This window comes from Carassius auratus, chromosome 50, assembly GCF_003368295.1.
Source record: "Carassius auratus strain Wakin chromosome 50, ASM336829v1, whole genome shotgun sequence".
NCBI classification, from domain to species: Eukaryota; Metazoa; Chordata; class Actinopteri; order Cypriniformes; family Cyprinidae; genus Carassius; species Carassius auratus.
In genome coordinates this window covers 11,245,901-11,272,394 of record NC_039292.1, presented here as the reverse complement: position 1 = coordinate 11,272,394, position 26,494 = coordinate 11,245,901, and the positions used below count along the sequence as shown (strand labels likewise).

Below are 26,494 nucleotides of genomic sequence, written 5' to 3'. Positions count from 1 at the left end.
ATACTTGTCATCACCAAATTATGGTAAATCAATAGCAGTGGGCCGCAATGGCATCAACATAAATCATATAGGACATCGTGAGTTGCATTGAAAGGGATGCTGTGGTGTGAATATTCACTGACACCGAGTGTTTCAGAAGAAAGTCTTCTAATAAAAAACAGGAAAACACCAGGATCAGCATGGAAACTTGCACTATTCATATGCTTACCTAAAACATCCTGTGTAATTACAGAAGGTCTCTCACAAGAGTGATATGACACCTCTCCCAGTCTGTCTCTCGTATTCGCTCCCTCCCACCCGCCCCAGCCCCCACAATTCCACACAGGAAACAAGCTGTAATCCTCATTACTGTTGTTTTTACTGCTTTGTTAGGGCTTGCTGAGTTGCGCTCAACCACTTTTTGAACACTTGACAATTAAAATGGGAGCTTTTTTGCACTAATAGTGCTTACACAAACACAACTATGTGGAGAGACCCTAATCTAATTATGAGACCTAGGAATTAAAAAAATAATTAGCATCTGTGCTAATGTAAAAGTGTTAACACTTTTCTTGTAGGAAATGGGGAACAATTTATCTTGGTGGCTGTGGCCCATTTTATGGAATGTCATTTCACATTTGTTCGAGGAGAAAGGCTTGTATTTCACGCCTGTGTTCCAGTAGACACTGTTTTGTATCATTCAGCGCTAACCTTTGACTAAATGTTTCCATCACTCCATCCTTAAATGAATGAAATCCTCTCCATCAGTAATGTTTTGTATCCTGATGACATGACATGAAAACTGTGGTAAATCCTAATGCTTTCCACATGCCTTGAGAAATGAGTGTAAGTCTAAATGGTAAACAACAGTGCTGAAGCACACAGCAGGGCTGGTTAGCATGCAGAGCTAGCTGCTGCTAATAGATTAGCCTTTGCCAACAAATCTTTCTCCATTTAAAGTGTTTAAAAAAAATTCTAGCAACATGTTACATTATAATATAGAAGATAGTTCTCCAGCGTCGTGATTCATTTTAAAAGTCTCTTAATGACTCGTATTATAGAACTTGATTTCACATGCTCTGTTGGGCGTCAGTTGGCGAAACATTAAATGAGCCAATAAATAATTAAATTAGACTGCTGTTTTCTTACACCAAGTTTTTCTTTCAACAGTAGCTGCACAAAGCACACAGGCTTCTGTTTAATATAGTATGAATAGCAAAATATTTCCTTTTCTGTTTCAATGAGGAAACCTGATCTTATTGGTATTTATAGATATTCAAACATTATGTGTTGTTTTATGGAAGTATATGGAATAGTAACTGCATCTAAAAGGTGAAAAAGTATTTACAGCCATGGCCAAAAATATCGGCACCCTTGGTAAATTTGATCAAAGAAGGCTGTGAAAATGAATCTGCATTGTTAATCCTTTTGATCTTTTATTTTAAAAATTCACAAAAATGTATCCTTTCATTGGATAATAAGAATTTAAAATGGGGGGAAATATCATTATGAAATAAAGGTTTTTCTCAAATACTAATTGGACACAATTATTGGCACCCCTAGAAATTCTTAAGAGTAAAATATCTCTGAAGTAGATATTTTAGCTCTAGCTCACCCAAAAACAAAATAAAGCATATTTAGATATCAGACATGGCTGGAACTTCAAATGGGACTGGCTTCTATGGTGAGATAAAAACTAAAAAAAATAGCTTTTTAGCAGCAAAAACTCAAGATGGGTTTGGTGAACACAGATAAAAAGTAAAACAAAATCTTCCAACCATACAATAATCCAAACACAAACCTCAAAAACAACACAGAAATGGGTCACTGAGCACAAAACCAAGCTTCTACTATGGCCATTCCAGTCCTCTGACCTGAACCCTATAGAAAACGAATGGGGTGAACTGAAGAGGAGAAGCGAAGGGTCTGGAGTGATTCTGGATGAAGGAATTGTCTCTGATCTCTTGTCAAGTGTTCTCTAACCTCATAGCCTCCTTTGATCATATTTACCAAGGGTGCTGATATTTTTGGCCATGACTGTACATATGGGCAGCTTTAGAAATGTAAATAATCTTTAGAAGTTCTTTAGAACTGTAAATATATTTGTATTAAATTTTCACTATAACATACAAATGCTTGATCCCTTTAACCCTATCCTAAACCAAAACACCAAAACACTGTTCTATAATAAAAAAACTCAATAGGCAGATAAATCTAGAGTGAAATAATTTATTTGATGATTAAATGTTCATAAACATTCACTCATTTCAACTTTTTAAAGCATAATATTTGGTAAAGTGTTCGAATCCAAGTTGAATACGGTGCAAGAAATTAAAACCCTATAATGTCCAAAGATGTTAAATGCACTGAATAAATGCAAAAGAGGATATTTAAGCCATTCATTTACATAAAATCAATCTCTTAATTCCAAGTCTTAAGAAAGCCAACTAAAGGCCAATGGTTACGATTTCACCACCGCTTGAGTGATGTTTACCTGAAGGTGTACAGTGTACAGAATGAAACGTGCCTGTGATGGTCTCACACTGAAAACATGCAGTGACGTGGTTATTAACGGGTGAGTCCCTCACTGCATATAATACTGTGACTATATTATGACTGTTAGCAAAAAGATCAATTGTGTATTTTAAGCTCGAACAAAGAGTGTTTTGACTATGAGGAAATGAAAAGAAATAAAAACAAAGTTTAACGCACTAGATTAGTGATCCAAAAGTCCATAACAGTCTCTCCAGTGTCTGTTTTGACATACCCATACCTTCTACTGTATTTCATACAAGATTGACTAGTTCAACTAGAGCCACAGGTTCAAATGCTCCTGTCTCTAGAAGCTCTGCTGGGAGAAATCGACATGCCTTGGCATGCCCCGCTATCAGACCTGTGTAAAGTTTTCCTTTCTCTCTGGTGCTTGTCCAACCTGTGTTTCCCTTTTTTGATGGCATGAATTTTGAAAGACACAGACATGAATGGTCCCACCTGTCAATCTCTTGTACCTTCTCTGAGAGCATGAGGTGTACGTGATCCACCATTCATGTCCATCAAGTCCCCAACTCCCCCTCCTCAAAACACATGTGGGTAGAGTAAAGAGCAGAAAGCACACCTTTGTGCCTGCTGGGGCTGTTGTCTGTCTCTAAAACAACCAGGTGGGGCCATCAGCTTCCAGGTAGGACAGACACCTGCTGCATAATTCATCTCTGCAATGCATAGCTGCCTGTAATCTGACTACACGGGAACAAATATCCCTTGACGTTGGTAATATACTGACTGAAAAGTCTTTCTTTGAACCCACTTCTTTTATTCTCTTCCTTTTGACTTAAAGGAAGTGGAAGTCTGAGGTTGCAATCATTTCTAGGAAGTGTTTTCCATAGATTAGCACATATGGAACTAATTTTGGGTGGGGGGGTTAACCTGCTGGCCAGCTGTTTACTATATTTTCCTTCTTTTTGGAAACATGTCGGGGAAAAAATATTTGGAAATTAACAAGTAGAAAACAAAACAAAGCATTCATGACAGCTGTTGGCCATCTCCAAGCACGACTCAATGAACTCGGTGTTTGTTTAGTCGGTTTGTGATGGTTCTGGTGTCTGGTTGGATTTCTTTCTTTCTTTCTTCATGTGGACCAAGCAATGATTCAGAAAGGTTGCCAGACCTAAATGTGAGCTGTTGAATAGGTCTGACGAGTCCATCAGACAGTTCCTAGTAACCTTGTGTGTGACCCTCTGCAGGCGGCCTTGTCAATAGAGAGGTTATGTTGAATCATGGACGTGACCACCTGCAAGATGCGTGTGATAACTGGTTCAGGCAGTAAAGATACCTGCTTGAAAACATATGAGTCATTTTCATACTGTTGCTTAACACAAGTATCTGTTGACAAGAATTGCAACAGGAGGAGACGTTCAGGAAGCAAACAAGTATCGTCAGTAGCCTGCACTGTTGACCTAAAACTTGTCTCTTATGCAAATCAGGATGACAAAGAGACCAGGAAGTGAAAGTTCAAGTCAGCTCCCAGTTAGAATATATGTCAGATATGTGAGAAACAATGCTGTATGAGCGCTATCTAGTGGTAAGAAATATATAACAACTCAAAGGTTCAGAGAATGAGCTTGCTGGCTGGCTGGCAATTGATATGGCATGGTTATTTCTAAAATAAGGTTATATTGTGCATCAGTTTGCAGTCTTGAAATTGGATATGTCACTTGATATGATCCCCACCAGCACAGATGCAATAATGTTTATGCTCATAATCCTGCTTTGCCAATTAATGTCTGCTGGGCTTTCTAGGCAATGTTAGTGTATGGAAATCCAGATTAAGACAATAGAAAGGGTTTCAGAACATCCCTGAGAGGGGAGATCATGTTCAAACCCTCGGCTGCTTCACTGATTTGTCTTCACATTTAAAGCTGCAGTAGGTAACTTGTAAAAATATATTTTTTACATATTTGTTAAACCTGTCATTATGTCCTGACAGTAGAATATGAGACAGATAATCTCTGAAAAAATCAAGCTCCTCTGGCTCCTCCCAGTGGTCCTATTGCCATTTGCAGAAATCCATCACTCCCGTTAAGAAACAACCAATCAGAGCTGCGGTCCGTAACTTTGTTCGTGTTCAAAATGTAGAAAAATGTATATAATGAGCGAGTACACCATGAATCCATTTTCCAAACCGTGTTTTTAGCTTGTCCTGAATCACAAGGGGGCACCTATAATAAGTGTTTATATTCGGACTATTTTAGATTGCTTCGGGGGTACCGCGGCGGAGTAACCCAGTACCTTTGTGATTCTTCATAGACATAAACAGAGAGAAGTAGCTCCGGCTACGATGTTCTTCCGCAAGACGCAAGCAGTTCTGTTTATTAACCGCTAGAACGTCAAAAGTTACCTACTGCAGCTTTAAGATATTCTCACTTATGTAGACTCAGTCCTACATACATCTTATATTCCTACATACACATTGGCTGTGTATTATCCACTCAGGCTCATATGCATTCTGATATTCATTTGTTCAGGACAGCTATGATTGGTCATAGGAAATAGACAAGGTGTAGTGTAAATACATTGCCTGTTCCAAATAACAAACCGATGCTTTCACAGGGGCAGCATGTTTTTTTTTTTTTTTTTTTTTTTTTGGATTTCTTTATACTACAAAATAGTGATACAAGGCAATACAGTTCGGTGTCAGCTGCATGCTGTATGTGGAAGCCCTCAGGGTTTTGTGGAGAGCTTTGGTCACCATAACAGGCTCATGAGTTGTAGGGAATTAGAATGTGCGCCTGAGCCATCTGCACCCATAAAGCTCATTTGTGTCTGCTTACGAGGAGAAATTATGCATTATCTGTTCTTAAAGCAGTTGGAAACACTTTGAGCATCGTTTCGTGGAAGAACCTTCATTGTTTAGAGCACAGTGACATCTGTTGTGAAGTTCACAGAATTCAGCATCGGTAAGAGTGTTTATGTCTTGTGTTTATGTACGCTGTAGATTCATCTGTAGCTACTTGAAATGTTATTGTTGTGAGATTCTTGTTTGTCAGGGATTCAATTAGCAAATGCACTCATCTGTGGCATTTAATCAAAAGTGTTGGAGGAATTAGTAGATGTTTTCATTTTAGTCTGTAAACAAATCAGTGTTTGTCCTGGCTTGTTTTAAATCCCCTTGAGCATGAAGCCATTTTTTGGATTGGTTTTTATGAATTATTATGATATTGTCATTTTAGAAAGCACAGAGCCTCATAAATAATACAAAATCAAGCCATCAGTGGGTTGCACCTCTTATGCAACACTAGAAACTTTTAATTTCTCACAAGGGCTCCAGATCTGACCTCTACATGACAGAAGTCTTTTTCTGCTTTGGATGAGGCAGACACACAGGAGCTCTATTCGCATCAGCTGTGGTGTTCTTGACTTAACATGGATTACTTTACCTTTCATCCTCTTATAATGAGATGAGGAGCTGGGTGTTTGTTCACCAGGTTGGCATGCATTTGTTATATTGACGTCTTCAGCTAACGTAGCATACACAATTGGAAATGAATGAATACACTGAGAAACACAAACTAAAATGTTGTTTATAAAATCATTATGGGATTTTACACACACACACACACACACACACACACACAAAGACACATACATATACACAATAAAACTAAAACCACAAAAATAACATTACTTGAAATAAAATAACTGTTAAATAAATGTGTATATATATATATATATATATATATATATATATATATATATATATATATATTTATATATATATATATATATATATATATGTGTGTGTGTGTGTGTGTGTATATATATATATATATCATTTTTTTTTACTTTTACTAAATAACTAAACATAAAACTGAAAACAAATCAATAAAAATAGGTATACAAATACTAAAAATGAAAAAAAAAAAAATTACTAAGACCTTCTTAAGATTTTAACATTTCAAAGTGTGCCTAAAATATCTCAATTATACTAAAATAACACACATTTACAGTGCATTATACTTTTATTTATATATACATGTACTGTATATAATTGTATTTATATATTATGTATAATTTCTTATAATATATTATTATACAATTAATCCAGAATATGTGTAACGGACATTCTGAACACATATGTAATAATAACTGTAACCACAAGAGGACAGTATTCTACTTTTTCAGACGTTCACATATTATTAATACAGTAAAGGTTCCTCTCAGCATAATTGATTTGAAAGGTCTGGAAGGGGCACATCTGTTTCAGGTTTTATTTGATTGATTCTTTTGTTTCTTTGTGCATGTATTTAAAGAGAAATTCATTTAATTCATGTCCTCAAATAATCCCTTGGTTGTAAAGTGCAAAAACTCTGACTATTAACATGGTCTTCTTACCTTTGACGAAAATAAAAAATACTAGCACGTGTGTAATAAGATCACCATTGATCTAACCAGGTAAATATTTTCACAGTTTGAAAAACCTTTGGTCCTCACAGACTTTCTCTTCAAACTTTACCACAGAATCAGAGATTTCACAGTTAGTCTAGGCCTAGCCGCTTTCTTATCATAGACTTAAGTCTTCGAAGTCCAGGAAAGTTTGCATGATTTCAAAACCTTTTTGGGCCACAGTGTCCCAAAGTAGATTTACTTTCAATAACCATTTATTAAATCTCTCCCCCATTAAAGTCGCAAGCTCCCAAGAGCGGGCTGCATTAATCCTGATTACAGGCTGTCAGGCGGAGGAAACGGGGTCTGTGTGTCAAGCATGTCATCGAGAGATGTTTTATCCTCGTGTGTCTTTCTATCTTGTCAGTTAAGGGCGGGAGAACCCAAAGAGTGAACATCAGGAGATGAGTTTGAGCGCTGCCAGTGCAGGGACCGCTTTACAGACAGATGAGCATGAGTCTTTGAGGTGCGGAGTGAACGGGACACATGGAGCGGGGAGGTAGAAGAGCCAGTGGCTCCATCAAACGGGCCTCCGTCAAACGCTCAACATCATTGTCACAGAAGGTAAGAGTGTGCACTGCTTAAGGCATGTTTAGGGCTTTGGATTCGATCGAGGGATGGAGAGATGACTGGAATGAAGGAAAATATGTTCTTCTTTATGAGTGAAGTCAGGTGTATGTGACATGATACTAATCCAGATATTCAAAGCAGAGTTATTTTAGTTAACTAAAACTGTAACTTAAACTAAAACCATTAAAAACAGTTTCATTGCCAAAAAATAAAAGAATCATTAACCAGAAAAAAAATGTATGAAAGACTTAAACTACTTTATTTCAACTAGTTTCAACAGTTTTTTTTTTTTTTTGTTGAAGTACTAAAATAATACGAAACACATAAACCATAGCTAAAACACAACAAAATTACTTCGAACAAATATTAAAATGAAAAATATGTAAATAAAATCCAACTCAAAATGTTAACAAAACAATATAAAAGTATATTAGTGATAGTAAAATAACACTGATTCACAGGTTTATATCTCAGTTGAAGGGTTTAATGTTCGTCCAGCTGGCTATAGGTTAGCATATTTTTATAATTCTTTTCATATTTTTCGACATTACATTAATAATGGGCTTCTAATGCAAAATCAATGCTGCTTGTTATTGTTTCTCTACATATATATTTTTTGACTTAAACTTCAGCTTTATAAAGTATTATATTATATTATATTATATTATATTATATTATATTATATTATATTATATTATATTATATTATATTATATTATATTATATTATATTATTTGGCCAGCTAATTCAAGGATTTGAATAATATAATATAATATAATATAATATAATATAATATAATATAATATAATATAATATAATATAATATAATATAATATAATATTTTACAAAGCTGAAGTTTAATTTAAAAAAACACCAAAATATGTAGAGAAACAATAACAAGCAGCTCTGGTTTTTCATTAAAAGCCCATTATTAATAGTTCATATTCATATAATATAATATATAATGTATTATAATAATAGTAATTATTATTACTTTAGATCATTTTTAAATATTGCTGCTATAATGTGTCATATGTTTCACAAAGCTGTAAGCCGCATGCAGTAATAATACAAAAACAGTTATATAAAACATAATATAATTGCATTTTCCACTTATATTCACAACTTTGTTGCAGAGTGTTTGCAAAGGTATAATGTGAAAAAATTATTTGCAAAAAATAAATAAATAAATAAATAAAACATTTTATCTTTAAAACTTGCTGATTATCTTTACAGTTGCAGCTTTAACCACGGCTGCTCCAATGAATCTAAAAAGCAAATTTTACTTGTTACAATGTGGCAAAACAAGATGTTAGATATGCATTATATAAAAAAGATTTACATCTTTAAACTTCTTATTAATCTAAATCCTAATCTTAATGATCAAAAGGGTGGTTTCAGCAAGTAACGCAGCCTTCTCCAGCAGCACCAGAATGAGCGGCACCTCTGTGGTTTGATGCTCCTCCGCTGCCTCTAATCCCTCATAATGCCCAGTATGAGCACCAGCAGCTGGGCGGGATTTACCACTTTACCTCCCTACTTTCAAATGTCTGCTTTCATGTGATTAAGACTGAAAATACAGCCTTCAGAACTGCCCAAGGAATCCAACATATCTTTACAGTGGTAGACTCTTGCTAATGTCGAGTGGCGCACTTTGAACTCATGCAATACATGCAGGAATTTTCAAATTAAGTAATTTACTCAATATCTTCTAGTAGCGGGTGAAGAGGTCAGAATGCATTAATCAAATTCTTGTAAGGGACCACAAACTTTACAAATGAGTGATTAGTGAATAAATGCAACCATAAGTACGTAACACCTTTATTAGTTTCCGTCAGTACAGTTTTGAGGGATGTGTGTCCAGACTGAGTTAATGAGGAAAGAAGGATATGATTGTTACTAAAACACTTCCTTTGACACTTGCATGCATGCATCCTCTAAAATGTCTCTGTCCCTTCCCCCGCTCACAAAGACAGAGGAAAGCACTCTTACACAAACATAGTTGTCTAAAAATTGTGTCTTATGACTAAGAAATCTCAAGGCTAATCAGTGACATGTTGGTCTCATGTGATGGTGGCTAACTGGATTTTCAAACCCACACAGACAATGAGTCTTTTTAGAGGCAGAGTAAGTATGAAGAAGCACTGTTTTACAAAGGTTAAGCGTGTTAAACTTACCCAGAAGTCCCCAGACCTATTGTGTCCAGACCTGGTATAACCTCTATAAAACTGAAAACTAAAAATGAAGATGGAAAGTAAGTACTGTACTGGCAACCAAATAACATAAAAATGTATTTGTAAGTAAGATATTTGACTCTCTTGCTCTATTTTTTATTGTCGATAGATAGATAGATAGATAGATAGATAGATAGATAGATAGATAGATAGATAGATAGATAGATAGATAGATAGATAGATAGATAGATAGATAGATAGATAGATTGTGAGAGCAAATCAAATTTTACACTGCTCATTAGTTCTAAGCAATGGGTCACAGGACTGTTGGTCTCTCATGTGACCTTCAGTGTCTAGTTTCGGAAAGACTTATACAATTCACAAAGTGTGTGAACAGGCAATGTTATATATATATTTCAGAAAGTATGTATTTACTGTATCTTTGTGGGTTTTGGCTTTATAATGTGAAAATGCAGATTTGTACAAAATCTGTAAGAAAGATTTGCATAACCGTTTAATCTGATTTCTGAGCTCTCACGAATCGCAGCCACAATCCTATTTATGAACAAATGCCTTTTTAGTTGAGCAACACCGTGTGAGATGCCTGACTAAAGACTCAATGGTGTCAATTGTTGCCGGGTTTGCTATAGGCCTTGTTAATTTGAGCAAGGAAATGCTTTCGTGCATTTTCTGTGCAAAACTATAAGCTGATGAGCATTCAGCGGATTTGAGATTTGATTGCTGTGGATAATGAGTTTAAACTAGCCGAAATAAGTGCGTCACACTGGCCGAACTACTGCAGTGGCAAAAGCCCTTTGTCTTCAAGAGCTTTAATTAGTCCACGTGCGTTTGACGAAAGCACCGAACTGCTGAAAGAGTGAGATGGTTGAGGAAAGGACCCATTGAAAAGTACTTTAAACCAATGATCTCACCATTTCTATTTGACCTATAAAGGGCAAAAATGGACATCTTCAGTTTGTGTGTCATCTTCCCATGTTTTCAATAGTTGACAAGGCAACCCTGCTGAATAATAGATTTTTAACCCGCCCAGTGTGGTTATATCGTTTCCATAACTGGCCAAATTGGTCAGGCTGGTCTGTGCTGAGGATCTTTTTAAGCTGGTCATGCTAGTAAATCAGCTAAACACCAGCTTAGACCGATTTACTGATGATTTACTTTTTTTTTCAACTACTAGTCACTTCACGAAACCAACTCACGTGAAATTAATTATGAATATCTTCACAATTGTAACTTCTCGAATCAACTGATGCAACATCTATTGAGAAGTTGAGTTCCCAAATAAGATGATGAGGTTACAGACAGCTTATTTTTTGTATAATTGTATATTCTCTAAAAGATTAAAGTCAGTAGCGTCATCAATTCCTAGAAGTGATTGTTAGTCCGTCAGAACCATTTCAACAATTAGTGCTGGATGACCTTGCCCCCGACTGGTGTCCTGTCATGTCTCAACTAGGCCTCTTTTCAAAAGAATGTCTGCGCCCAATTCTCTCAATTATGCAAATTGGGCTTGAAATCAAAGTGGTTGGAGGAGTCTAACGCTTTCAAATGAAAAGCTGTGGTGAGTTCCCATTCCTGTCTGATTCTAGAAACAAACCTGACTCTCTACGTCAACTTGCAAGAAGTATTTGTGGTAGAAAAGCCATCTCAAGACGTTTTCTGAGAATTAAGAAGTGCGGTTTCATGGGGGTTATGAAGCTATCAAAGTAGATTTATTGTGCTTTGCTCCAGCGAGGGATGAAAATACCCTGTGGGCAAGGAGAGAGGGGTCATGGGACTCCCAAAAGGATTACCTTGAACTGGAGTCATGGGACGTGCCCCGAACAAAGAGCCTGCTCACATGCTCATCATATGAACAGCCCCTCATAAAGTGATGAAGTTTCATGTCCTGTGGGATTCATTGGGCACCGGCGCTCTGGGAAAGAGCACCCCTCGCCAGCAGAGCTCCAGGAGGGACACTGATGCAGAAACTTTCTTTTTGGCACCTTCTTAATGTCAACTAGAGGCTCCACAGGTAGGACCCCTACTAGCTAACACTGGGTGACCAGAAGCAACCCATGGATCCAGGGACCACGGATGTGATGATGAGATCAGGATTGGAATTATGAGATTGTAGTATTAAAATATAAATTGAGAATGATTCACAATGTTTTTCTGGACGAAACAACAACTAGCAGTTTCCAATAAAACGTTTTCATTGTTAAACATAGTATGATTTTTAAGAAAGTATTTTGTTGTTGTTGTTTAAAAAGTGCAACCAAAATTTAAGAGGTGAAATACTTTAGAAACTATGAATGTATTGGTTTATAGTCATAACTGTGTGATGGAAAGCCATGGTTTTTGTGGGTTTCTAACATGCTCTGTCTTTCTTATCTTGGCTTATATTCTGTGACTGATTTTTCAGAGATTTTCCTCAAAAGCTTTCGTCTTAATTAGGGCTGAACCAATAACAAAAGCCCAGACAGATATGGCTTTGAACCAAAGGTTATTTACGTCCAGTGTGCGGAGCACAAAGCTTGCACAGCAGAATCTTTTGCGAAAGCTAAAAATGTTGGTGGGTTTCCTTGGCACCTTCTAAAACAGAAAAAAGAGAGAATAATTATGGTCTGGAGCAGAGTTTGCACTCCAATTTGCTATGCACTAATAATTTCAGGCAAAACAGGACACAGCCTGGATACGGTCAATGACTCTCTGGATGCTCTTTCATTCAACTCGTATCCGCACATCCTAACACAAGAAACCGTTGCTTTGCAGTTTTAGTAGCTGACTACGGGAACTGTAAAAGACCAGCATTATCTGTATACCCTTATATTCATAAAAGCACACTTATCAGTGCTAAAACAAATAAACAAATGCAATTCACCAGAAGTCTCTATAGTTAATCACTTTAGACATTTGCCATGTATATATTTTCTCTTCCATGTGTTCAGTATATCCACGGCTTGTGCGAAATGTACCACTCATACTTTAGTAAGGATTATCATCGCAAAGAGGATTTACTGTATTCACTCTGGGCAAACTCGAGGGACTAAAAGCAGTTCTTGCTGTAATTGATGTTATACATATATTAACATGGTCGAATGGTACATTAAATATATGTGTAATTTTGAAGGTTTGTGCTTGTATAACCAAACTACTATTTTATTTTATTTTATTTTATTTCTGCTTCTTTGGGTCAGAAAAGCATTATTTCATTTTATTTTATTCACTGTCTTTTCTTGTTTGTTTCTTAGGTCCAGAAAATTTGGATTGAGAAAACCTTTCACAAAAGAGAATGTATTCATATATTTCCAGCCAAGGACCCAACAAGGTGAGCCTTTCTATTTTAAACAATTTCAAAAGAACACGCAACTACATATAATGACACCATTGTGCGAGACAAATTACCTCTATGACTCATTTCTCTTTTTTGAGGCTTTTTAGACTCTTATGTAATGAGGGGTGATGTGTGACATCATAAGCCCTTTCATAGATCACTGTGTGGGCATGTCTCGAGGCTGGATGTGATGGGGCCGGTGTAGTTCAGTCCACCACACTTCCTGTGGATGGAGGGATGCCAGGGTGTGCACTCATGCATGTGCCCATTGAACACAGACCGCAGTTTAGACAAAACCCTGATCGGTGCTCTATGTGCAAAGAAAGATATGCAGTACCCTCAAACCAAATTATTTCCATGGTGAAATGTCAGCTAATTGAGTTACGTAAGCAACATCCTGTTGTATGCAATAAAACAGCCCTCCAGCATTACTTCTGGTTTGATTTTCCTCAGGTGTGCTTGTGGTTATTTAGTGACTCAGCACCCAGCCATTCCGGCAACCAACAAGCCCTCAGAAGAGAACCAGCTTGTACACGTGGACCCTCCTCAAGAGAAATGGTCTGTGGTTAGACATACCCAGATTGCCCCTACTGACGCCTATGGCATCATTGAATTTCAAGGAGGAGGATTTGTCAACAAAGCCATGGTATCTATTTTGAACATTATGGGGTGAATCTGCTAACGTAATTGTACGTAATTGTATAGCAATTGTAAGCAAAGAACCCTGCTAGCATAGCTCACTTAAACATATTTCATTCAAGAACAACAGTTAAATCTGACATTAATCTTATCATTTTATATTTCTTAAAGTATATTCGGGTGTCACATGATACCAAGCCGGACAACTTGTTGCATCTCATGGTGAAGGAATGGCAGCTGGAGTTGCCCACACTGCTTATATCAGTTCATGGTGGCCTCCAGAACTTCGACCTGCAGCCCAAACTCAAGCAAGTTTTTGGAAAAGGCCTGATCAAGGCTGCCGTGACCACCGGAGCATGGATCTTCACTGGTGGAGTCAGCACTGGTGGGTATTCATTGACTACAACAGGGATGGGCAACTCTGGTCCTGGAGGGCCACTGTCCGGCAAAGTTTAGCTCCATCCCCAAACATACCTGAGAAATCTAACCAAAGTCTTCAGGATTACTAGAAAATATGTGTTAATTAGGAATAGAGGTAAATTCTCCAGGACAGTGGTCCTTCAGAAATGGAGTTGCTCATCTCCCAATCCACATGGTTGAAATCACTTGTTGGAACCAATGTTGGATCTACTGTATCTTCTGTTTGGTATCTTGATAAATATTTTATTGGTTTGATATCAAGTATAATTTCCTAATCTGTTTTATGATACTGTCCCAATGTAGGAGTGATCCGGCACGTTGGAGATGCTTTGAAGGATCACTCTTCGAAATCCAGAGGGAAGGTCTGTGCTATAGGTATCGCTCCATGGGGAATCCTGGAGAGCAAAGAGGATCTAATTGGAAAAGATGTAAGCACAAACTATCGATGTATAGTAAAAAACATGATGGTGCTCAAACGTATGAAGTAACAATCTCCCGAGGTGCTATGCTACGTCATCGAATGGTAGAACCTCTGTACTTGTCCAGTGATATCCACAATTTACTGTTCCTTTCCAGGTGAACAAACCATATCAGGCCATCTCCAATCCTCTGAGCAAACTTGCTGTTCTCAACAATAGCCACTCGCACTTCATACTATCTGATAATGGCACATGTGGGAAATACGGGGCAGAGGTCAAACTACGCAGGCAGTTGGAGAAACACATCTCCCTCCAGAAGATTAACACGCGTAAGTGTGGTAGCATCAGAAATCTTATCTGCTTTAGGTCTAATGTACCTCCGATCCTAAGAGGGCACATGCTAAGGGTTTGAATGACATGAGATATATCCTGATTATCTGTAATGGGGTTCATGGGGTCAGGGACCAATGGAGATGCTCCATGCCATTTCAGATTTGATCAAGGCTTTGGTGTCTGTGACCTGTGGGTTTCCCTTTGTCATCCTATGCCTGGAGCTCGTGATAAGGCAGGGACAGCAAAGGGAGGCTCAGCTGTCACCACTCACATCGTCATCTGGGATCAGACCCGGGAGAGTCGAATTAAAATGATTGTACTCACCACTTCACCTCTCCTTTTGTTGATTACAAAAGGGATTTTTGATTTTTAATGTGCGTGCATTTGGAGTAATTGAAAATAAGATTTAAAGCACAAAACACCCAAAAGGCTCAAACATTCAGGCTAATGTTTTGTAATAGTATTATATTGATATGTGCACAATCCCTGTACTAAGGGATTCAAAACATTTTGGAAAGTTAATTGCTTTTTTTCTGTCTATGCATGTTAGGACTGGGCCAGGGTGTACCGGTGGTATGTCTGATTGTGGAGGGGGGTCCCAATGTGATCTCGATTGCCTTGGAAAGCCTGCGTGAGGAACCACCAGTGCCTGTAGTGGTCTGTGATGGCAGTGGTCGAGCCTCTGACATCATTTCCTTTGCCCACAAATATTCTGAAATTGAAGGGTGAGTATTAATAATCATTCTTACACTGATATATGGAATACTTTATTAAAAATTTTCAATAGGGTCATTCTGTATTCAAATGTTGAAACTATAAATATTGATATAAATAAGAAATTAATACATTTACGATCAGTGGAACCATTTGCATCACCCCAGCAGGGTCCTGATCCCTTTGTAGGGGTTTATGTCCAGTAATGACTTGCTATATGCACATTATCCCATACATTTCTAGTACTGATTCATCTTTAATGGAAAGAGTCAGCCGTCAACTATTCATTATCAACTGAATTTAATTTTTTTAGACTGGTAAACGATGACGTAAAAGAGCAACTGCTGGTCACCATCCAGAAAACCTTTAACTACAACAAAATGCAGTCAGGGCAAATTCTGCTCATGGTCATTGAATGCATGAAGAAGAGGGAGTTGGTAAGTATCTACAATGGCATAAGATCATGTAACAGTTGTAGACCAACATCCATCAACACAAGCCCAATCTCATTTTCTTCCCTGATAAAACTGCTTAAGCCTAAGATAGTCTTAGTGTGTCTCCTATTCTGGTCAGGTCTTCTTGTTTAGATTGGGTTTTAATACTTTTCAGCTTTAAGACCAGCCTAAGACCAATTTGACCATTTTTTTTATTCTTTGTGCAAACTTTCATCAATAAACATTACCATTCATTATTCATTTTGTCATGTGTCTTTATTCATGTGTCACTCTCATATATCCATCTGCATTTGCTCTCTAGTTTTATAAACCAGGTGCATAACTTCATATCACATCACATCTTTTCATATGAATAAGCATTTTGCAGATGCTCTAATCAGGAGCATTGAGACCATATATGTCAATGTCTCAGATATGAGACCATTGTGATTAACAGATTGCAAGCGCTTTCAGACTCCAAACGTTAGAACTTCACAATCACTAGATACTTGCCTATATCACCGACAGGATGACACAGTGCACTCTGGGAACTTGGTTAATGGTAATATTTGTGCAGCTTAAACTGAGGCTAAGTGATGTGTTAAGTATTTAGTAATACTGCCTCAGGGCAAGAGATCATCTGTAGTACTATACATCTGGACTAGGATCAGCATAGTGCCACCTGTTCTTGCCGATGAGCATCATACATTCACCCTGTTCCTGAATATGTGCAGACGTGGGGAGGAAGGGTGGATCCATTTCCACACTGAACAGCTCCTCTGCTTATTTCAGTGACATAACATCTCAATGTCTGGTATTAGACTGGCTAATGGCTTTCAGCAACAGTGTTTTTACATGAAATGCTAATGCTAATGTGTGTTAAGAGCTCAAATGTCCACATATGTACATAAAGCCTTTGGTTTATGAATAGGGAAATAAATGTACATACAACTTTTAAGCCCACTATTAAACATGACTATTGATAGCTTAGCAGACGCTATTATGAAAGCAAGCATTCTAGTGTTTTTCATCTGTGTCGAAATGGTTTGCTTAAAAACCAAGATATCAAAAATTAAATGAACTAGCATTCATTCTCAAAATATAATAAAGAGTTCAATTTAAGATATCACTCCTCCCATTCCATCCATGAGGTACTAATCTAACTGCCCAGACTCCACCATAAGTCTCTCATTAGCGATGCATGCTAACATTCAAGAATGTTTTGGAAGAGGGCCACTCATCCATGCCAACGTGATTACATTTAACATTAACGTACATGTGACTCCAAATTTAATATAATTGCATTTACTGCAAGACATCCTAAACAAGGAAAGCTGTATAACTTAATTTGAGAGGGAATTAAGCTAGTTCTTCAGAGTGTAAATAAGAAGGTCCTGCTAATGTTAATAAAATGAAGCTGAACTTTCATCAAAAACAACAAAAAACAGATTTTCTATTCATTTTCCCCACAGTAATTCATTCTTCACCCAAAATAAAAGTATGAAAGTGTCAATATATTAAAGTTTTGCTGCCCCGTCTAACTTGGTATGTGTAGATAACAGTCTTTCGAATGGGCGCTGAGGGACAAGATGACATTGAAATGGCTATCCTCACTGCTTTACTGAAAGGTATAGTGAAAATGCGGACCTTCTGAAATACCACAAATTGAGTTCATGGTTAGAAATTAACATGGCTGGTTGTAATTCAGGAACAAACGCATCAGCTCCAGATCAGCTGAGCTTGGCTCTGGCCTGGAATAGAGTGGATATAGCACGCAACCAAATCTTTGTGTATGGACACAATCTACCAGTGAGTGAAATGTTTACCTTGTTTCTAAATAATAAAATAAATTATTTCATAAAGACCTTTCTTAAGTTAAAATGTTTGTTTTCATAGCCTGCGAGTGCCCTTGCTAGTGCCGTCTCCACCAGCGCAGCACCATCTCATGAAAAACAGAAAGGAGCAACTCAACGTATCAAGGGAAAGGTCAGAGGAAAAAAGGGCAAAGGAGGCAAAGCCAAACCAGAACAACCAGAGGAAACAGACCCCAGAAAGTTAGAGCTACTGAACTGGGTAAGACATTAAAATTAAATTTGCTACAATTAAAATTAAAATTCACCATTCATTTATATATAAAGTCTTACTGCTATTCTTGGTGAATCGAAAGTACAAAACTTGTCTAAAAGATCAACAAGATCCAATAATTCCAGAGTGTTTGATTCTTTGCCAGTTAAAAGAACCAGCTCATAAGAGTCATTTGATTGTGAATTGAATTACACCGTCCATGCAGCTTGCTTATCATTATTTTGTGGTATACAGTAGGAAACACTGGTACATGTTAAGTGAGACATTTGGGAGAGGGTTTATAGTCCACCTTTTCCTACATTCGCAACTGGATAATCTATATAATTTATGTAACATATAGATTAAGTAGCCTACCTATCTTCAAGTTTACTCTTTCAGTATACTTAGCTTTTCCTCACTGTAAGTTCTTGCTCGCTGTCACCCTCTTCAGGTGAATTCCCTCGAGCAGGCCATGATGGATGCTTTGGTTCTGGACAGAGTGGATTTTGTCAAGCTCATGCTAGAAAATGGTGTAAACATTCACCACTTTCTAACCATCCCTCGATTAGAGGAGTTATACAACACTGTAAGCACTGCAACCATTATAATTTTTGAGCTTATCACAAAGGAGGTACAATAGAGCATGAGGGCAATTCATTAATCTGCAGAAAAAAGACAGGTCCTGCTGTCATATTTTTTTATATTCCTCATGATTTTATTACTCAATCATACACAATCTCATAGCTTGTGTTATTTTGTGTTTTCCAGAAACTCGGTCCGGCCAACACTCTGCATATTGTCGTACGAGATGTTAAAAAGGTAAAGCTGACTGATATTACTTTTGAATTCTGGTTAATCCAACTTCACTGCTTACGTTTTCAGAAGAAAAATGTAAAAATATTATTTTATGCATCACTTTTCTTTCATAAAAAATAACATGACAAACATCTCAGATGAAATAAGTTTTGTCATTTGATTTCAAAGGGGAATCTCCCACCGGATTACCAAATAACACTGATTGACATTGGACTGGTGTTGGAGTACCTGATGGGCGGAGCATATCGCTGTAACTACACAAGAAAAAACTTCCGAGCTCTTTATAACAATCTTTATGGACTAAAGAGGGTAAGACATAATCTGTGTCCCAATTTGAAGGCTGCATCCTTCGAAGGTCGCATACTTCAAAGGTCACGCCTTCGAAGGCTGTGGGATGGTTTAGCCTACGAAGGATTGATCTTGTCGCCTAGCAAATGTGACAGCTGCCGTTGGCGAATGGCAGCAACGTTTGTGCTGGACTTTTATGAAAGTGATATCTATTAACAGACTACCGTATTTTCCGGACTATAAGTCGCACTTTTTTTCATAGTTTGGCTGGTCCTGCGACTTATAGTCAGGTGCGACTTATTTATCAAAATTAATTTGACATGAACCGAGAGAAATGAACCAAGAGAAATGAACGAATAGAAAACATTACCGTCAACAGCCGCGAGAGGGCGCTGTATGCTGCTCAGTTCTCCTGTAGACTACACTGAAGACATAGAGCGCCCTCTCGTGGCTGTAGACGGTAATGTTTTCTCTTGGTTCTTAGTTCGAAATAAATGCGACTTATAGTCCAGTGCGACTTATATATGTTGTTTTCCTCATCGTGTCGGATTTTTGGACTGATGCGACTTATACTCAGGTGCGACTTATAGTCCGAAAAATATGGTAAATACTAAACAGGGTTCACAACATGCCTAAACATGCTCACATCTGTCTATTTATGTGCATAATAACAAGTATAAACCTTCTATTAAATGAAATCTGTCCAAATTTAAACAGCTTTTAGAAAATATCATTATATCATTATATATATTCAATTAAGTTGAAACCCAATACTTGAAATGAAAAGATTTATCTGGCACTTTCTATGAAAAAATCTTGTCATCATCGGCACACAATGAATCTTGGGATAGCCTGGGCAGCAAAGGATCTATCTGTTGTATCCTTCGTTGCCTTGAAGGATGTAGCCTCTGAATTGGAATGCAGCTACAGAGATTACTTAAATTAATAAATGTTTTCAGTGTGCACAAATAGTCTAAGTAATCTAATGTCCCTTTATTTCCAGCCTAAAGCCCTAAAGCTGCTTGGAATGGAGGTAAATGTTAAGCATTGGACCTTCTTTTTACATTATCAAAGAGAACAGATTCTTTATTAATATAAATATCCTGTTCACCTCATTAGGATGATGAGCCTAGACCAAAAGGCAAGAAGAAGCAAAAGAAGAAGAAAGAAGAAGAAGAGGACATTGACGTGGATGACCCAGAGGTCTGCCGCTTCCAGTATCCGTTCCATGAGCTGATGGTCTGGGCAGTGCTGATGAAAAGGCAGAAGATGTCTCTGTTCCTGTGGCAGAGGGGCGAGGAGGGTATGGCTAAAGCTCTGGTGGCCTGTAAGCTCCTCAAAGCTATGGCTCACGAGTCATCTCAGAGTGAGATGGTGGACGACATATCCCAGGACCTCGACAACAACTCCAAGTGAGTTGATGCAAAGCCCCTTTCAAGTCAGGTTCACTAATATGTAGGCAATAGTACAACTCATATCTAAATGCTAAAATGCTATGCTAAGTGTTCTTCCTTCTAAAACTGTACAGTCTTTAAACTATTTTGTTACTTAAATACTGAAAAAGAAGAAGTCTTCTACACTAAAAATTGCTCTTCTTGTCGTTTTAGGGAGTTTGGAACCTTGGCCTATGAGTTGCTGGATCAGTCCTACAAACATGATGAGCAGCTAGCCATGAAACTGTTGACGTACGAGTTAAAGAACTGGAGTAACTCTACCTGTCTGAAGCTGGCAGTGGCTGCCAAGCACAGAGACTTCATAGCCCACACCTGCAGCCAGATGCTTCTCACTGACATGTGGATGGGCAGCCTGAGGATGGGTAAAAACCCAGGATTGAAGGTAAGGTATTTTTTTTTAATGTAAAAATTCCTGCTCTTCTTAAAAGGTCATAATTTACCCTTCCACAAATTAAGGCGTTAAAGTGGTCTTGAACTGGAGCAGAAAGTTGTGGCATTAAATTTTTACATGTACTTCAACAAACCTGCCTGATTATTTTCGTCTTGTTTTCCTGTACAAATATCTTAACATCCTTAAATCAAGATGCATTTACTTGAGATGCAAAGTCTTATTTTTCTGAAAACTTGAGTTCATGCTTAAAACAAGTACAAATATGTGATGGTGGGGTCAGAAAAATAAACTTGTTTTTCCCTTGAAAATGTCATTTTCTTACGATACTAGCAGATATTTGTTCTTATTTTAATCATAAACTCACTTAACTTTATGAATTTCTTTGTGTGTCCTTCTATGTATTTCTTATTTCTTTCTTTACTTGGGCTTAAAAAGGTTTTTAAAAGTCTTACATTTACCTTCACAAACCCTGTAGAAACCCTGAGTTTGAGATTGTAGAGTTATTCATTTGGAAATGTATATAAAAATAAAGATAATTGGATATAAATTATTTCTTGATTGTAATATGCCTTTTTTTCTGTTTCTGCAACTCCAGGTGATCCTCAGCCTCATTTTCCCACCTTTTATCCTACTGTTGGATTTCCGTCTGGGTGATGACACATCTCATCAAGTTACTGCAAAAAATGAGGACAGGAAGACAAAGGATGATGATAAGTCTGGCCGGGTAAAAACTGCACCATTCCTTTTATTTAAACAAAACCCTTAATGCTGCATCAAACAGCTTCTTAATCTTATGTTTGGTCTGGTTAAAACAAATCCAGGATTTAGATTTTAGAGAGGCTGCAATTTCTATGAATTCTGTTGTAAAACCACCTCATGTACATCTAGGATGCCAATGCAGATGCAACCTCTAAGAAAGGAGACGAGGAGGAAGGTAATAAGAAAATGAGGCGGATCCCAATTGGAACGAAGATCTTTGAGTTCTACAATGCACCTTTCACCAAATTTTGGTTTAATACTGTGAGTAAAAAAATTGTCCGTTCATACATTTTCCAAAATGTTTATCTTATTTTATCCAAGCATTTTGGGCCAAAGGCGGGGAAATACCCTGAACGGCTTGAGAAGAAGATATTGTAGAATTCTTCATTTTATTTATTTTTATAGAAAAGAATGGTTAAATTTTATATATTACCCATTTTTTACTGTATTGTTATTAAAATAACAAATAAAATTATGTTGAAATTTCAAATCAGTTTGCATTGGACAGATTTCCTACCTTGGCTATCTCATGCTGTACAATTACATAGTACTGGTGAAGATGGAGCGTTGGCCATCCTTACAAGAGTGGATCGTTATTTCATACATCATCACTTTGGGGTTGGAGAAAGTCAGACAGGTAAAGATGTACATCTCTCTCCTTAAAACACCACTGCATCCACAGCTCTTAGAAATCGATCCGAATACAATGAAATGAATCCAAACTCAACAGCAAAGAATCAGCTTGTAGCCTATATCTGGTACTATCTCTTCCAGATCTTGATGTCAGAACCGGGAAAACTCAGGCAAAAGATAAACGTGTGGTTAGAGGAGTACTGGAACATCACAGACCTGGTGGCTATCTCGACTTTCTTGCTTGGCCTACTTCTTAGGCTGCAAAATGAACCCTACCTGGGCTACGGCCGTGTGATATACTGCGTAGACATAATCTTCTGGTATATCCGCGTACTGGACATATTTGGAGTCAACAAGTACCTAGGACCTTATGTCATGATGATAGGGAAAATGGTAACACAATTCATTTTGACTAAATCTATTATACTTCTTGACCTAGTACACAAATTTTCAACTATATGGACTTTATGAATATAATAAGCTGTCACCTGTCTTGCAGATGATTGACATGCTATACTTTGTGGTGATCATGTTGGTGGTCCTCATGAGTTTCGGTGTGGCACGGCAGGCTATCCTACATCCAGACGAGGAGCCAACATGGCGCCTGGCCCGCAATATCTTCTACATGCCTTATTGGATGATCTATGGAGAGGTGTTTGCAGATTCGATAGACCGTAAGACTAGAATTTATAGTAAGATTTTGTTTTCTGCCTCCAGGGTATAGATGGCATTTAACACTCTGTTCCACCTTCCAAATACCTCACTAATATCCCATTAACCCTGCTGTTTGCAGTTTACCCTATAACAACATGTCTAGTGCTTTTCTTGTGTTAGGAACCTTTTGAGTATTCCGTCTTATAACTTTCAAACTTGGAGACAGAAAAAATTGTTGTCAAATTGTGGTTATTTCACTATTTCAGACTGTATGCCATTACTGTTTCAAACAGATTGCAGCAACTTATAGTTGATTATTTTCCTGCCTGTCTCTTGATTTGAATAATTCTTGTTGCATTCTTTGTTCTTGTTTCTGGTTTCCACTTGCACTAACTGACTGTTCGTGTCTATTCTGCCCTTCTGGAATGTGCTCAAGTTTACGCAATGGAAATAAATCGTAAGCAAAACATTTGTCACAATGATAAACACTGTTGTCATCAAAAATAACACTACTAATGCGATAATGGCACTGGAATTGTTGTTAATGCGGAACAGAAGGATTGCTGGTACTACAACGTAACAAGAAAGCTTTTTTTAAACAGCCCCCTGTGGAGATAATTTATATGATGAGGATGGGAAAAAGCTTCCACCATGCATCCCTGGAGCCTGGTTGACTCCAGCCATCATGGCCTGTTATTTGTTAGTGGCCAACATCCTACTTGTGAACTTGCTCATTGCTGTCTTCAAGTAAGAATGCTACCATTTCATGGTTTTGATTACCTATTTCACTTGAAGCATGTTAAAACCAAACAGTGTAAAAAATATTTTGTAGATATTGGTCTTTACAAAAATGTCTTCATTGCTGTACTGTATATCTAGCAACAGTCCAGTGGTGTTGATTCGCTACTTGCTATGTGTTTCATTCCAATAAAGCAACACGTTCTTTGAGGTTAAGTCCATCTCCAACCAGGTGTGGAAATTTCAGCGATATCAGCTCATCATGACCTTCCATGACAGGCCTGTGCTTCCTCCACCAATGATAATCTTTAGCCACCTCTACATTCTTTTCCGCAAACTCTGCTGTCGCTGTAGCAAGAAAAAGGAGGGAGAACTAGACGAAAAGGATAAAGGATTAAGTAAGTTTAAAAAAATTAACAGACAAAATTACAAAGGATCAAGATGCAGGTGTCCAAGTGGGTAATAATTTTAAACCAAACATCAGAAAAATATTTGCTTGTATTTTCTCTTTTCCCCATAAAGAGCTTATTCTTACCCCAGAGGAGCTGAAGATGCTGTATGAGTTTGAGGAGCAATGTGTAGAGGAATATTTCAGGGAGAAAGAAGACGAGCAACAGTCCTCAAATGATGAACGTATCAGGGTTACAAATGAAAGGTAATTTCAGTACAGGAATACGGGTAAATCACTTCAACCCCAGTTTGCAAACTTCTTATCTGTGCAGTCATCACATATTCATACTCTTCTTGCTCCCGCTCAGGGTTGAGAACATGTCCATGCGCCTTGAAGAGGTGAATGAGAGGGAGAACACAATGAAGGCCTCTCTTCAGACCGTGGACCTTCGTTTGTCCCAACTGGAAGAGATTAATGGACGGATGGTGAATGCCTTGGAACGACTAGTGGGAATCGACCACTCTGAATTGACCCGGGCACGGTCAAACGCCTCTTCTATTTGTGACCCCTCCTCTCTCCAACGTCACAGTAGCATCAACAGTGCTGATGGGTACAGCCTCTACCGCTATTACCTGGGTGTTGATGACCGTCCACCTGAAGATAAAGAGGCAGATCTGAGTAAAACAATAAGCACTACAAACCTCAACACAAAGGAATATGGCCAGAATCTAGAGGTAGATGTTCCTGGGGCAAAAAGACGCCTTGGCTCATGTGTGGACATCCGAATCTTCCCTTGTGATAAGGATGTTGAAGATGAAGGGACAAAGCCAGAATCACCAAAATCTACAGTTCCTGACAGCCAGACATCTTCAGATAATGCAACAAAGAAAGAGGCATTGATGATGGAGAGAGTAAAACTTCAGGCAACTACCTCCTACCCATTAGAAAAGGTTAAAGCTTTCAAATACTATCCAGGAGAAATAGCAAGCATATCCCCATCCACTGTACGAAGGTGTTGGAGCACAATCACATTTGATCAAGCCAGTGGAAGGGAAGCAAATCAAGAAGGAGAAGGAATGGATGGGTCTCCAGTTACAAGACGTTGGCCTGCTGGATATGAGTACAAGGTACACCCTAGTCTTTTTGGGCAGATGCCAAAGGTATCAATGGTAAGACCCTTGGTAGATCAGATTGACCAGTTTAACAACAGTTTCAAAGTAGAGCAATCTTCTGACCAGCCTGAGCAACAGATGTTGAGAGTTTCTTCTAGACACAGTAAAGAGGACATGGGAATGCAAGATGGGGAGAAGACACAGGACAGTTCAGCTGGATTAACGAATCACGAAAGTGCTCAGTCAATAATTGAAGATGGGATAAGAAACTCAGTGGGGATGACTGTTAGACAGGCATCGCTAGATGCAGATGGGGTAAAACGGGAAGAGGGTAGTGACGATGTGGACAAATGCCTGAAAGATACTGAGCAGGAGGTGACAAAGCAACCAGATGAACCTGAAGGAGGACTTGGAAAGGAGGAAAGTTCAGAGAATCAAGACGGACAGCAAACAGAGGAGATACCAACAGGTGTAGTTCCCTTTGATTCTGAAGTCCAAGCTGATGGTAGCCGTCTGCTTCTGCCAGAAGACACAATGTTTCTGCCTGGAAGATCTAAGAGCTGGTCCACGAAACCTTGCATGCCCTTAGGAAACAGCTTGAAAAAAAGATCCCACGAATCAAGCAGTGAAAGAGACCTTGCTGGAGCATATGGAGACTCTCCTGATGATCCAGGTTCACCAGCACAGAAGACAACAAACGATGCACCATCAAGCAAACCATATTCAGACACTCCAGAGGAAGTCTGATAAGAAGATAGATTCAACAGACAAGAACGACACACACATTAGTTCTGTATATCCACCTGTAACACTGTATACTTATATATCAACAGTATGTAATCAGGTGTTGTGATCGAATTAATTGAGTAGTAAGTAAAACTCCAAAGCCATAGTATCAACTGTCCATTTTGTGTGTGCTTGCACTTAAAGTATTTATATTATTATATTTATTTAAGGTACAAAATACATTATGTGACAGTATGTCTCCTTGCTATCCTTGCTAACTGCTTAATGTTTTCTGATTGGTAAAATGTAATGGTAATGTATGGGCTAAAAAGTAAGGCTATGCAAAGTGAAAGGACAAAATGAGTCTACCTCAATGTAAAATGTTTGTAGTTGGCAAGTTGTATGAATGACACATTCTGTTCATTGTTAAGGAAAATACTGTGTAATAGCACCATCTGCTGTCCTGGATGATGAATTGCTGGAAGAAAGATGACAAAACTTGGAAAAATAATCT

General features: G+C 37.9%; 1 protein-coding gene across 1 annotated transcript; it reads left to right on the top strand.

Annotated features, from left to right (window-relative positions):
• Window positions 1-5,293: 5,293 nt before the first annotated feature.
• On the top strand, window positions 5,294-26,410 carry LOC113067010 (transient receptor potential cation channel subfamily M member 1-like). The gene is made up of 28 exons (XM_026239188.1): window positions 5,294-5,432; window positions 7,286-7,482; window positions 12,913-12,989; window positions 13,449-13,641; window positions 13,806-14,019; window positions 14,358-14,482; window positions 14,631-14,802; window positions 15,357-15,531; window positions 15,834-15,957; window positions 17,510-17,582; window positions 17,663-17,763; window positions 17,851-18,027; window positions 18,470-18,604; window positions 18,787-18,837; window positions 19,003-19,143; window positions 20,126-20,155; window positions 20,242-20,534; window positions 20,730-20,958; window positions 21,563-21,691; window positions 21,856-21,987; window positions 22,235-22,363; window positions 22,501-22,752; window positions 22,859-23,033; window positions 23,450-23,470; window positions 23,616-23,760; window positions 23,947-24,149; window positions 24,274-24,406; window positions 24,510-26,410. The coding sequence occupies exons 2-28, from the start codon at window positions 7,405-7,407 to the stop codon at window positions 25,999-26,001; spliced, it is 5,199 nt and encodes a 1,732-aa protein (XP_026094973.1). The 5' UTR covers window positions 5,294-5,432; window positions 7,286-7,404; the 3' UTR covers window positions 26,002-26,410.
• The last annotated feature ends 84 nt before the right edge of the window (window positions 26,411-26,494 follow it).

What these genes read in the sequence shown, in the direction of transcription:
- LOC113067010 (XM_026239188.1), top strand. Translation starts at nt 7,405, where the DNA reads ATGGAGCGGGGAGGTAGAAGAGCCAGTGGCTCCATCAAACGGGCCTCC. An exon ending in GCATGAAGAAGAGGGAGTTG is followed by an intron (nt 15,958 to 17,509) that starts GTAAGTATCTAC and finishes TGGTATGTGTAG; the next exon opens with ATAACAGTCTTTCGAATGGG. An exon ending in GTTTGCAGATTCGATAGACC is followed by an intron (nt 23,034 to 23,449) that starts GTAAGACTAGAA and finishes AATGTGCTCAAG; the next exon opens with TTTACGCAATGGAAATAAAT.